This window comes from Equus przewalskii, chromosome 2, assembly GCF_037783145.1.
Source record: "Equus przewalskii isolate Varuska chromosome 2, EquPr2, whole genome shotgun sequence".
Taxonomy (NCBI): Eukaryota; Metazoa; Chordata; class Mammalia; order Perissodactyla; family Equidae; genus Equus; species Equus przewalskii.
This window is the reverse complement of record NC_091832.1, coordinates 40,836,467-40,849,020: the sequence shown is the minus strand read 5'-3', so window position 1 is coordinate 40,849,020 and position 12,554 is coordinate 40,836,467. Positions and strand designations below refer to the sequence as shown.

Sequence of the window (12,554 nt, the reverse complement as noted above, 5' to 3'; positions counted from 1 at the left end):
ATGAAGGATGCGTGCTCCTAGACCTGGATGTTCTGCCAGTTGCTCAGATATGAGCTGTGTGCACAGTTGATCTTTGCCGTGCAGGAAGGTCAGCACGTGGGCATACCTCTGGCTGGGGAAGGTCAGTGCCTGGGCAGCGGGGTGAGAGCACCTTTGTCTCTATCGAACTGAAAGTATTTCTCTCTCTGCCACTGTAGTCCTTTTTTTTTTGTTTTTTAAAGCAGTCTTATGCTTTCACTCCCCTCCCCTTCCTGCTATCCATATTCTGGCCCCTGAGGATCCTGACTGTGGATTGCGTTAGAGCCTGCTTCTTATGCCTTTGCAATAGACTTGAGCTGGTGATTTCTAAACTTTACTATTATGATTATTTTTAAAATACTAGAGTACTCTATCAAGATTTCTAGGATCAGATTGGAATTTAATTTGTAGGGATTTGACTCAAGCCAGAAAATAGACTTGACCACTTAAAGGGGATCGATGTTGGGGCAGGGGTTGAGAAGTGTTGGGCTTTCGTAAAAGCTGGACTGGTGAGACTAATGGACCTGCACGAGCTTGGGGATTCAGCTTCAGACAAGTAATCGGCTGCTCAGGGCTTTGCCCTTCTTTGAAGTGCATTTAGAGCTGCATGTTAGGCATGGGAGTCTGTCCTCCTCAGCATAAGGAAGCAGAATGTTCAGGATTCTCTGAGGGGTCTTGTTGGTTTGTTGGGTGGAACAATTCTTCATTGCGTGAGTTGCAGGACATTTAGCCTCCCAGGCCTCTGCCCTCTAAGTGCCAGTGGGATTCCCTGGTTATTGTGACAGCCAGAAACACCTCCACACATTTTCAACTGTCCTCTGGGGGTGATTCTGCTCTGGAGTTGAGAACCATTGGGCCACAACATTGCATTGACAGTAGGCCAGGTTTGTGTTAAGTTGTAGGTGAAATGATCCAGTGAAAGACACTGCCGTGGTTCTCTGCTTGCTTCATTTGGACTTATGTAAACAAAGTGATTCCTTTGTTTTAACTTTTTCAGTTAAAAATTTAGTTAAGCACGTATTTATTTAGTATCAGTGATATTTTCTAAGTGCTGAAGATCAACCTTCGATAAGATGGTAAAGTGCCTGCCTTCAAAGAGCTTAAAATCTAGTGGGGAGACGGATAATAAACTAGTTATCCAAAGAAGAATTTCAGATAGTATTCTCAAGGAAAGCAACATGGAGAGTAGTTAGAGGATGAAGGCTATTTTGGTCATCAGTTTTCTAAAGGACACTGAGACAGGAAATGGGAGTGGTCCATTTTAGACTGCAGGTATTTCCACATGAACTAGAGAATCATCTAGAATGTAGTCAGTTTGGGGCAATTCCCAGATTGGCGAGAAGTCCTCTGTGCGTTCACTGATAAGGTCTGACTGACCTCAGACAGCACTTAGAATATGGTGTGGGGAAGTGTTTGCTTCTCTCAGCAGCCCTAAGATTGAGCTTGGAGGTCTGGCTTTGGTTTGCTGAGACCATAGACGTTCTGGGAAGCTAAGACTTGAGGACTTTGGAGAATGTTACTCTTTAGATTCCTTGGTGGGGATATGCACACACATATTGCTTGGTATAGGCTTTGAATGTCCCTGGAAGAATATATGAGGAGCCAGCATCAGCGGTGGGTCCCCCAAGGAAGAGGGGACTGAGTGATGGGATGAGAGGGAAACTTCTTTTTTAAAATTTTTAATATTTACATTTTGTGTTTTGTTTTTTTTAAGCAGAATACACTTACATGGCTCACAAATTAAAAATGTACAAAACGGTATATGATGAAAGAGACTTACTTGGTACTGTATACTGTTTAAAGTTTTCCCTGTAGCAAATATTAGCTATTCAAGAGATGAGCTAATTTTAGAAGTTCCTTGGTGATAATGATTCACAGTGATTAGTTATATCTCAGGAAGAAATTTTGGGTTAAATCATAATGAAGGGCTGGCCCTGTGACCTAGTGGTTAAGTTCGTGCACTCTGCTTTGGTGGCCCGGGGTTTTCCCAGTTTGGATCCTGGGCACAGACATGGCACCACTCATCAGGCTACGCTGAGGTGGCATCCTGCGTAAGCACAACCAGAAGGACCCATGACTAGAATATACAACTATGTACTGGGGGACCTTGGGGAGAAGAAGAAGAAAAAAAAGATGGGCGACATATGTTAGCTCAGATGCCAATCTTTAAAAACAAAACAAAAAAAATCATAATGAGACTTCCTAGATATTAAATCTGTGTTAATTTGTCTCGTCTAGTCTTATAACGTACATTATTATTTATGGGGTAGTGTTAAGGTTGTTGCTTAATAAAATGTGGTCTAAACAAAACTCGATTATTTTGATGAAGTAGGAGGGTTCAAACCCCTGTAGTACTAGTTACTAGCTGGATCATCATGAGCAAGTTATTTAACCTTGCTTGCCTCAGTTTCCTCGTCAGCAGTAAGCTCAGCTCATACATTTATTTTGAGAATGAAATGAAGAAAGAGCTGAATAAATGTTAGCACTTACTGTTAGTATTTACCAAATACAGTGAAGGAAGCCCTCAGGAAGATAATGATCCAGTCATTTGAGTTAGAACCATTGTTCTATTCTTTGTTGCCCATTCATTCATTCAGCAGGTATCAGTGGAAGGCCTCATCGGTGCCTGATACTGTCCTGGGACCCAGGCATACAGTAATAAGCAAACAGAGACAGTTTCTGCCTATGTGGATGTGACATCAATCAGATAATCACACGTGTAAAACTGCAGTTCTGCTCAGTCCTTGAAGGAGAGGTATATGGTGTTAGTGTATAATAGTGTGTCATAATTTGACTCTGGCATGGATGTCAGAGAAGCAGTGCTTCCCCAAGGAAGTAACTTAGCTGAGATTTGAAGGGTGACTTCAAGTGTCAGAGAGAAGGGAAGGAATAGCATATGCAAACGCCATTGTGGCTGTTGTGGGCAGAGGTGGAGAATGTGATGCCACACAGACCTGAGATGTAGTCAGAGTAGATGCAAGGCCTTGTAGGCCACGCTGAGAATCTTCTTGTGTATTAGAGTTGTTGTTTACTGGGGTAGGCGAGTGGATGAGGGATGAGATCAGATTATTATTTTGAAATGATAGTCTGCAGTGTGGAAAATGAATTGGAAGAGAGCCAGCATGGATGTGGGTGAACTGATCAGAAGGCTATTGTGGTGGTCCAGACAAGAGATTTTGGAACTTGGACCTAAGTGACGGCAATAGAAATAGAAGTAGATGGACTGATTCCATGGATATTTAGGAAGGAATATTGGCAGGACTTGATGTGTTAGCTCTGGCAAGTGAGACAGAAGGAGTGGTCAAGGATGGCCTTTTGGGTTCTTGTTTGCATATTTTGGTGGAAGGTTGTACGTTCACTCAGACAGGGAACACTGGAAGAGGACATGTGTGGCAGAGGGAGAGGATTATGAATCTGCTGTGGGATTTGTTAAGTCCAGGAGACAAAAAGGCAGTCCAATGTAGAACTCAGAGGGCTCTGGGCTAGAGATCTAAGCGCATGAGCTTATGGATGTCTGGAGCCTTAGGAGGGAGGAAGCAAGGAGGAAGGGAGGGAGGGAAAGCATGCTCAGATTCCCTGAGATTTTCTAGTTGGTTTCCACACTTTCTAATTAGTTTCATGCTGGCTGACCTTGTCCTGGGACAAGAGGTGGCTCTTAGACAGGACTTGGATGAGGAGATAGACTCCTCCTTCCAGTAGAGTCCTTGCCACTGTGCTACGTGCCAGCTGTGTGCTGGCAACTGACTGTGAAGAAATCTTTGGAGACCCTCTTTGGAGTGGCCTCTTTCCTCTCCTACCTTCTGTGCTTTTTCCTAGGAAACCTGGCATTTGCCATCTGAACTAGCTGGAAGGAGTATGGAGGCTGGAGTCTGGCTTCTGAAACCCACAGATTAGCTGCACTTGTCTGGATGTTATCTGTAGATAATTGAAAATAGGCTTGAACATCAGTAACAGTAAACTAATCATAACTCTCTCAAACTGCTTGTTTTATTCATTTAGAGATTTGTAAATTTCCTCCAAGTCTGTCTGTCTCTCCCTTTCTCTCAGTTTTGGCCAGCTTAGCCAAGGGTTGAAGGCAAATATGAGGGTGAGGAGAGATCCAGAGAAGGAAATAGACTACAGCCACATGCTGCCTGCCTGTCGGTTAGTCTTTTTATCTGTCAGCCTGTCACCAGCTTATTTACAAAAAAGACTTAAGACTGGCTTTCTTTACTACTGGGAATTGGTGTCCTCAGTGATAGGTGATGAACCAGTGTTGATAGTTTGCTCCCTTCCTTGCTCCTAACAGATGCCCAGAGAAAATCCTGAGTGTGGGCAACTGGGGCCCCCTTGTGGCTGGACCAGGTTCTCCACTTTGGCTCTGTTCTTTCCCCATCAACACCGTGGGGAGATGGCAAAAAGGGAAGTTTTGCTTCCACTTAAAGCTTTTCCTCTGGACTTTGCTGTTTCCGTGAATTTTGTGATCGTCGTCAGCCCCTCATAAGCCAAACCCAGCCTTCTTGAGGTGCTGTGACAGTGAACCCAGAGACAGTCTCTTCATGTTCACTGGCAAATTCAGACTCTTCGGGCTACTTCTCACAGATAGCCCACCACAGAATACTCTACAGTGTGAAAAACTGGGGAGAAATATGAGAAATAGGTGTTTGTGTGTGTTGCTTGAGAAGAGAATGTCCTTGGTTTTTTGATGTCCATTGGGTGGCACTGTGATCTTATTTTTGTTTCTATTTTTCTTTGCAGTCAAACTCTACTCCAGGAAGTGAAAATGTGGTACCTCGAGAGCCGCTGGTAAGTGCCCAAGATATATAGTATCATTTTCTAATAATTAAAATACTGTGTGAGTTTAAAGAAACCTTCTGATCCTATAGTTTTGCATCACTAGTGTCCCTGGAAAGGTAGGTGCTATGTGGAGACTAACCCCATCAGTGACCTCTGACTTCTTTCCTGGCATGCAGGGATTAGTGAGATCTCTCCTTAGTAAAGCCTTGTCTTTCTGGAACTAAAAGCATCCACCCCAGGTGGTGATGCACCACTTTGTTTCTTGCTGGTTAATAATAATTAGTGAGATGCTGAAACTTTTGGTGACTGAGTTGGGGCGAGTTTGCTGGGCCTGACCAAGTTACTGCTTGATTGTCTGAAGTAGCCATTCTGTTCCTCAAGGTGAGAGCACGTCAGGTAGCCTTTGAAGAACATGTAAGAGAGGGAGTTCTCTTTCTGCCTGGTCAGTAATTAGGTTTTGGATACTCGTTACCAACATTATTTGCTTATACTATCGATAGGGAAGAGGCCTACTAAGTACTGAAGGAAATTTTCTTTAGAAAGTGCTTTAGCTTTGGTGGTCTGAGCCAGAGTCCTGTGGCTGTGCCTGCCTGCCCACCCTATTTTCATACTATTTTGCATTTCAGGGCCTGCTGCAAATCTTGTTGGTTGGGTAGTAAGACCTGTCCTGTACAAAGCAGATAAGTTTTATGGAGGGGCCAGCTTAGGTTTAACTTTTCAGTCGTTTTTCTTTTTTTGAATAGTGGTAACAAGCTTAGGGATGTTCGCCAAGCTTTTATTTCTGCAGGGCCTGTGGTTTCACCTCTTTTTCTTCCCTCTCCTTCTGGCGGTAGTGGGACGAGGTGATGTGAGGTCCTTAGCTGGTACGAACAAGTCTGGATTCTAGCCTGTACTAAGGCTTTCCAAGGCAAAAGGTGAGTTGGATTTGGCAGAACTGTAGAAAGACCAGGATGATAGAAGCCCTGCCAGGACTGTTTCAGGGGAACATTGTTGTCATTCATGTCACCTGCTGTTACCAAGTGCGGCTCACTTCCCACTACTCTCCACAGTGGCTTCATTTCACTCTTTTGGTATTGCCTTGGTTCTTCCTTGAAGTGACAGTGGTGTGAAAGCCAGAGGAGGCTTCGCTTTGCCAGTTCCTTAGATAGGGAGCTTGAGTGTTTCCCATGGGGCCTGCCTCGGTGCCCCTCAGGCTGAAGTGGTGGTTGGTTTTGGACTAACATCCAAATTGAACGCTGTAACTACAGTCCTCTTCAGTGCTTTACTTCCTCAGTCTTTTTATAAATTTTTATCTCCTAATTTAGCTATTGATCACTGGAAGAGTGGTCAGACCATCTTTTGGGACATGGTTGAATAAACTCTTGGGGGTTCTTTCCAGCAGTGAGCCTGAGCCCTAAGCAGTTGGCAGCTTTGCTGATTTCTGGGTGTTGGGAACCCTGCAGCCCCTTTGCTGTGCTAATGTTTCTGTGCACTGCTCTTTTCCTGCTGTACTCTGCATCTGCTTGTTGGTTGGTTGTATTTTTATTCCTTTCTTTTCTGGGAGGCCCTGAGCAGTCTTCAAACCCTAGTAGCCTGTGATTGTCCAGAGTTCAGACTCATTCTCTCCAGGCCAACTCTACAATTACCTTATATTTAATTAATATTTTTTCCCCTCTTTACGTACTTGCTGCATAATTGCTCAGAGGAAAGAAGACACATAGCAGCAATTTATATATATATAAAAAAAACAATAATTAAAAAAAAACCTTGAAATAAACTCCCATCTCATTGGGGCTGATCCTATGAGTTGGGTAATTAGGGCCCTGTTAAAAGGTAGACCCTTTCTCCTTCCCCTCTTTTTTTTTCTTATTAATTTTTTTATATTAAACTCCCACAGTCTCTCAGTCATGCCTTTATTGCTTTTGGCCAACCATTTGCAGCAGCCTGATTAAATGAGGGCACCAGCCGAGTTGTATGGTCTTGTGTGAGCTACTTCTGTCTCTTGGGAGTGGTAGTGGGAGGGTGCCAGGCAGAGGAGCCCACCTGGGGCTAGCGAGGGCTCGTGTGGCACGTCAGGGGTTCAGGATGAGCTGTTGTGAACTGGCAGCAGGCTGGATGAGAGTCATAGGGTGCTGGGGAAGCGATGGGGTGGTAGCCCCCATCCACAGAAAGCCGTACCACACTCAGCCCAAGTCACCCTTCTGTGGTGGGAAGTTTCTTAGGCCTTGTGTATGAGCTCTCTCCTGGATGCTCAGGAGAAACAGACAATTCAAGAATAAAACTAGGCCTTCCTCTCAAGTAATTTATTTGGGGAAGAAAAGGTGTTTGTATACATGAAACAATTAGCAAATAGCACAAGACTGTATATAATTTTAGCAAATAGTACAAAATCATGTATAATTTGGTGCAGAATTGCCTGGCTGGGAGTACGAGAGAGCCCTCATTATTCAGAGAAGGAAGAGTTCTGCAGAGAGGGAGGGAGGGAGGTACTTAGGGATGGTTTTTGTGAAACCTGAAGCCAAGTCTTAAGGAGTGGATATTCCAGTGTTGGGGGCACCCTGCTAAGTTGTTTTTGTTTTTAACTGAGTGCATGTTTTCCACAGAATTTCTTAATGGAAGCTGCCTGTTCTCTACACTAAAAGGACTAAGCATGAGATGCTGAAGACAGATAATCTTATTGTCTTCAGAACTACATGATCCCTTTGGAGTAATTTTTCCCTTTATTAAAAAAATGAGTTACGACAGAAGAGGCTCTATTGAATAGTCAGTATAGTGCAAGTGACATTGACAGGCGGATGTATTTGTAGGTCTGCGTTATTATTTTGTTTTATTTGCTAGGGAAGGAGGGCCTGATTTTCATTTCTGTCCTCTCTGGACCATAAAAACTGGCTTGTGATTTTGTGGTGAGAAGTATAGTCTTGTAGTCTCTACAAGAATGACACATTTGTGTTTCTAGTCCTCGCCTGTCTTGATTCCACCCAAGTAGTGACACTGCATGTTACCTTCTCTTGCCCCTTCAGTCCTCTCCCTCAGCCAAGAAACAACCCAGTGACCCTGACCGTGTTAGTGGGATAGTTGCTCTATAATGTCATAATGTCCTCAGAGCTGCAGATTGGTGAACAGATCAGTCTTGGTAATTTTTGTAAACCCCAAGTTGCAGTTCTGATTGTTAATGACAAAACTCTTTGCCAAAGTTACAACGGTTGATTACTTTTTCTTCCTTATACTTTCTTCACTGAGCTTTGCCTTGTAGGGCAAGCAGTTTTGTTTTGTTTTGTTTTGTTTTTGAGGAAAATTAACCCTGAGCTAACATCTTCTGCCAATCCTCCTCTTTTTGCTGAGGAAGACTGACCCTGAGCTAACATTGGTGCCCATCTTCCTCTACTTTGTATGTGGGACGCCTGCCACAGCATGGCTTGCCAAGCAGCGCCATGTCCGCACCCGGGATCCGAACCAGCGAACCCTGGGCCGCCGGAGCGGAACGTGCGCACTTAACTGCTGGGCCGGCCCCAGGACAAGCAGTTTTGACAGCCCTCTAAAGTACTGACCTCCAGCTTCTAGACCTGTTCAAAACCTTCTGTAAACTCCCTGCAGACCGTTTTCTCGTCACCTGTGTGCACACATGCTCGGGCTCACATAGAGGCTCTGGGTTGGGTCCCTGCTCCACTCCAGCAGGATCAAGTCCTACCTAGTCAATAGGTCTTTAAGAATGGGTGGACAATTATCTGAATGGAGTAACTTGCTTCCTGTCTGGCTTGGATGCAGAAACTGAGGTTAAGTAACCTTATGAGTGTGCTTTTAGTCATAGGATTTTAGGTTGTATGAAGTAAGCAGTAAATAAAGTTTTGTTTACATGTCTGCTCACTAGTTTTGACACAGCAGATTCCTCAGTATTCAGCAATACTGTTGCTCATCTACTTTATGCAACACTTATAGGTTTGGACTAAACTGGAATTTCAACGTTTTGCTCTTTGATACCAAGTTCTTTCTAATGGATGAGTCTTCTACCATGCTCTCTTCCTATGATTTGTAGGTATAGTTTTTTTGTTTCTGTCCTTTGCCTGAATCCCTCCACCAAAATAGTCCCAAACTACAATAAATGTATTTTTATAGATGATGATGATAATTTCTACTTTCTCACCTTCCCTAGGATTAATAGTTCTTAGCATGCTGAATTCTTAAAAATAAGATGCTCTACACTTGCAAATTCATGCTGTGTCTCAGTAGTTTTGCCTTCTAAGTACAGAAGTATGCTGCATCCTCAAATTTCTCCCTGTGTCTAAGATGGAACCTTCCCCAGGGGGTTCTACATCACGTATTTGATCTCAGTCTTTCTGGGGGAGCTCACCCACCTTATACCTGGGAAACTTAAGATTTTCTCTTTGGTTTTTAAGCCAGTTAATGAGAGGCTGGTAATCAAAAGGCTGTTAATATCTTGGTGAATTCAGGGAGCTAGTCTGTGAGCTTCTCTTTAAGAATAGCTATGGCTAGTTAGTTGCCTGTCTCCTAGAGTCCTCTCACATGCATTCCTGGCCCCGTCTCCCTCTGTATTTGTGTCTTTTGTGGTTAGAATACTTTGGTGTACTAGTTGGCAGGCTCACTGTGGATAGGTGGTTTTCATGTTTTATCCCCACCAAAACATTTCCAAAGGGTGACATTCACATGCTCAATGCATTTCTTTGTGTATACTCATGTATGTATGTATGTATGTATACATATGTAGAACATATAACACATGTATTTATTTTGTAAAATTCCAAGCACTTGGTGGGAAAATAAAATTGATTTCAATATTGTATTTATGAAAATGTTTTACAAGCACAAGTGTAATGAAATCAGCCATTTAGCGGTTTCAGGAAATTGTCGTTTTTCCAGGAAAAATAAATAAATATGGCAAATCTAAAGCATTAAGCATTATTATTTTAAAAATCTGTAGTGGTTGATTGAGCTGTAGCAGAATTAGGTTTGCTGAAGCGAACTGTGATTTCCGCCCGTTTCCCACTCAGGGATGTCTGTCTGGATGCAGTTGACTGGAGATGATATTATAGGGATAATCCTGTATCTGCTCTATTTATTTATTTTTAAAAAGTGAATCATCTGCAGATATTGATACTTAAACTGTTACTAGCAACACATGGTAGGGGACACCCCTCACAACTGCCTCTGAGAAACTTGGGACCAAAGTCAAGTGTAAACAACTGGAGGGTGGGGCTCATGGTGCCGCTGACGGTGACATTGTTGTGTGACCAGACTGTGGATCCTGGGCCTGAGGCCTGGGCACCTTTCAGATAGGAAAAAATGTTGGCTTTCCTCCTTCCCCACTCCCCTCTCGTCAACCATGGAAAGCCTTCAGTGAAGATAAAGTTGCTCTCTTAGTGCTGAAAACCCTTGTTGGGAGGGTGCCTGAGGTTCCCGCCTGCCCTGCGGAGTGGAGAGGGAAACTGGGTGGAACTGAATGCTGAAGTGGGTGAGCTGGAGAAGAGCCTCTTCTGTCTCTGGGTGGCTTCTCTGTAATCTCTAGGCCACTTACTGATTTTGAAATTACTGCCTCTTCCTACTTCATCCTTCCTATTATAGACTGAGAAGCTTTATCGAATAGACTGGGTGGTGCCCTTGAAGTTCTTTCCTCTTTCAGGTAAATGAAGAGGTTGTTTTTTTTCGGTTTTCAGGTATCCTTTTACAAATAATTATTAGATGAATTGAAACTCTTAGGAGTAATAATTAAAGAAGTGGAATTTGAAATAGTTATTCAGCTTTGTTTATACTTTGGGTTCCTGGCTTTCATGGTAATACTTTATATTTGCTGTAGTTCCTGTGATCAGAGGCCCTGGCTGTTGGATAACTGAACAGTGTCCTTGTTTTGAGATGTGGGAACTGGGGAGCTGAGCACTCTGTGCCTTTTTTCAGAGCCACACAGTGATTGGGGAAATTTGGTCTTTAATCTTATCACCAGCATCATTCTTTCAGAGGAAGAGGTTCCGTTTCCTCTCTCTTCTCCTGGAGGCACAGAGTTCCTGCAGGTGCCCTGCCTTAACCATTACTGAAGATGGATGCACAAAGCTCTTATTTAGGCTGAAGGATGTTCTGAAAAGGTTTGCTTTCGCTTAAAATCAATCATTATCTTATTTGATAGAATTTTCATTCAAAGTGTCTTTTAAGTGTGACCTAAAGGATGGCTATTCATCTGGCAAACTCAGTAAATCCCCTTGAGCCCCCAGTTAGAGAACCACTGATTGTCATGTTGCACTTAGAACCGCCGTGTGCCCTATGTTTTCCAGGATAATTTCAATTTAAAGTATGTTAGCCCATCGTCAAACTGTGCAGACCAATTTCGGTTCGAAAAATACGGTCTTGTAGTTAATCCCACTTCTGTGCTGTGAGAAGCCACAGGAAGATAAAGTGGTGCTTCGGAGAAGGACGCATTTTCCATCCTCCCTGCTTCCCTCCCAGCTCTCCTTTCTTTTATGGTTTGTAGTTATAACCAAGATTTATGCTTGTTGCTCCACAAATCTTCTCCCTGCCATTATGAGTTTGTCTGAACAGTCTAGAGATGGGGCTGACACTGAGTGATTCTTGGGGTAAATCTACCCCGGGGCACTCCCTGACATCAGAGTCAGAGAGGAGCTAACTCATAGCCCCCGTGGATTGCATAAATTGCCTCTGTCGAGAAGAAGACATGCTGCCACCTTGTGTGACCTCTTGCCTTAGCAGTGACCCTGGTGGCACAGCTGTCCCGTTTGTGGTTTCTGAGTCTGTGGGGTGGCGTTCTGGGTCACCGATCACTCCCTTCACGCAGCAGTGTCCGTCAAGAGGCCTTTCTCTTTCTCTGTCCACTATGGCCCAGACGGGCCACAAGAGGGTCTTAAGGGGCAAGGCTGCTTTTTCCAGCCTGATGAGGAGGAGCTGCTAACAGAATCAGGCATGCAAGTTAATTATTTGTATAAACGGTTTAGTTTTTGCACAGTTGACTGAAAATGGATTTTGGTGGAGGAGAAAAAGGTAAACATTTATTAAACATCTTTTTTCCCCCTTCCTTATACTTTCCTTTAGCTGTATCCCTTTGTCTTGTTTGTACTTTTGAGAGTCATTTCAAATCTCTTGTGAAATAAAGTGGCAGCATCAGTAAATACATGATTTAAAATTTTTATTTAATTTTTATTTTTTTTGCTGAGGAAGATTAGCTCTGAGCTAACATCCCTGCTAGTCTTCCTCCACTTATATGTGGGTTGCTGTCACAGCATGGCTAACAAGTGGTGTATGTCTGTGTCTGAGATCTGAACCTGTGAACCTGGGCTGCTGAAGCGGAGCACACCAAGCCCAACCACTATGCCACAAGGCCGGCTCCAAATACATCTTTTTTAAACTGTCAAGAGCTTGCATTAGACAGTCTTTGAAATGACCTACTCACTGTTCCGGTGCCATGGAATCTAGTTGCTGAGGCCCAGGGTGCCCTGAAGGGGCAGCCGCTTGGCCAGTCAGGCCCACACCCGTTCTGCAGACCAAGAAGAAGTCAACTCATCCTGCATCTGTGTGTGCCAGTTGTATTGGTGAGCGAGTTAGGCAGTTTTATTAAATATGCTGTAAACAGGTGAAATATAAATGCAGACAGAGATCTACAAATATAGTGTATTTTATAAACATAAATATTAAAAGAGGGTTCTGTGAAAACCAAGCTGAATGCTTCGGTAACTGGGAATTGCTAAAAAGATTGCTATCTTTTTAGGTGTGAGTGAAATGACAGTTAAACTAGGAGAAGATCATAAAAATTTAGAAGTATTCAG

The 12,554-nt window shown here is 43.4% G+C and overlaps 1 protein-coding gene across 2 annotated transcripts in view; it reads left to right on the top strand.

The window, feature by feature from the left end:
- Positions 1-12,554, top strand: part of PEX14 (peroxisomal biogenesis factor 14) — a 130,046-nt gene that overhangs the window by 11,589 nt on the left and 105,903 nt on the right. For both annotated transcript variants that reach the window (XM_008522104.2, XM_008522105.2), the window contains exon 2: positions 4,756-4,803. In XM_008522104.2, coding sequence (XP_008520326.1) covers positions 4,756-4,803 — 48 coding nt within the window. The remainder of the gene's footprint in view (positions 1-4,755; positions 4,804-12,554) is intronic.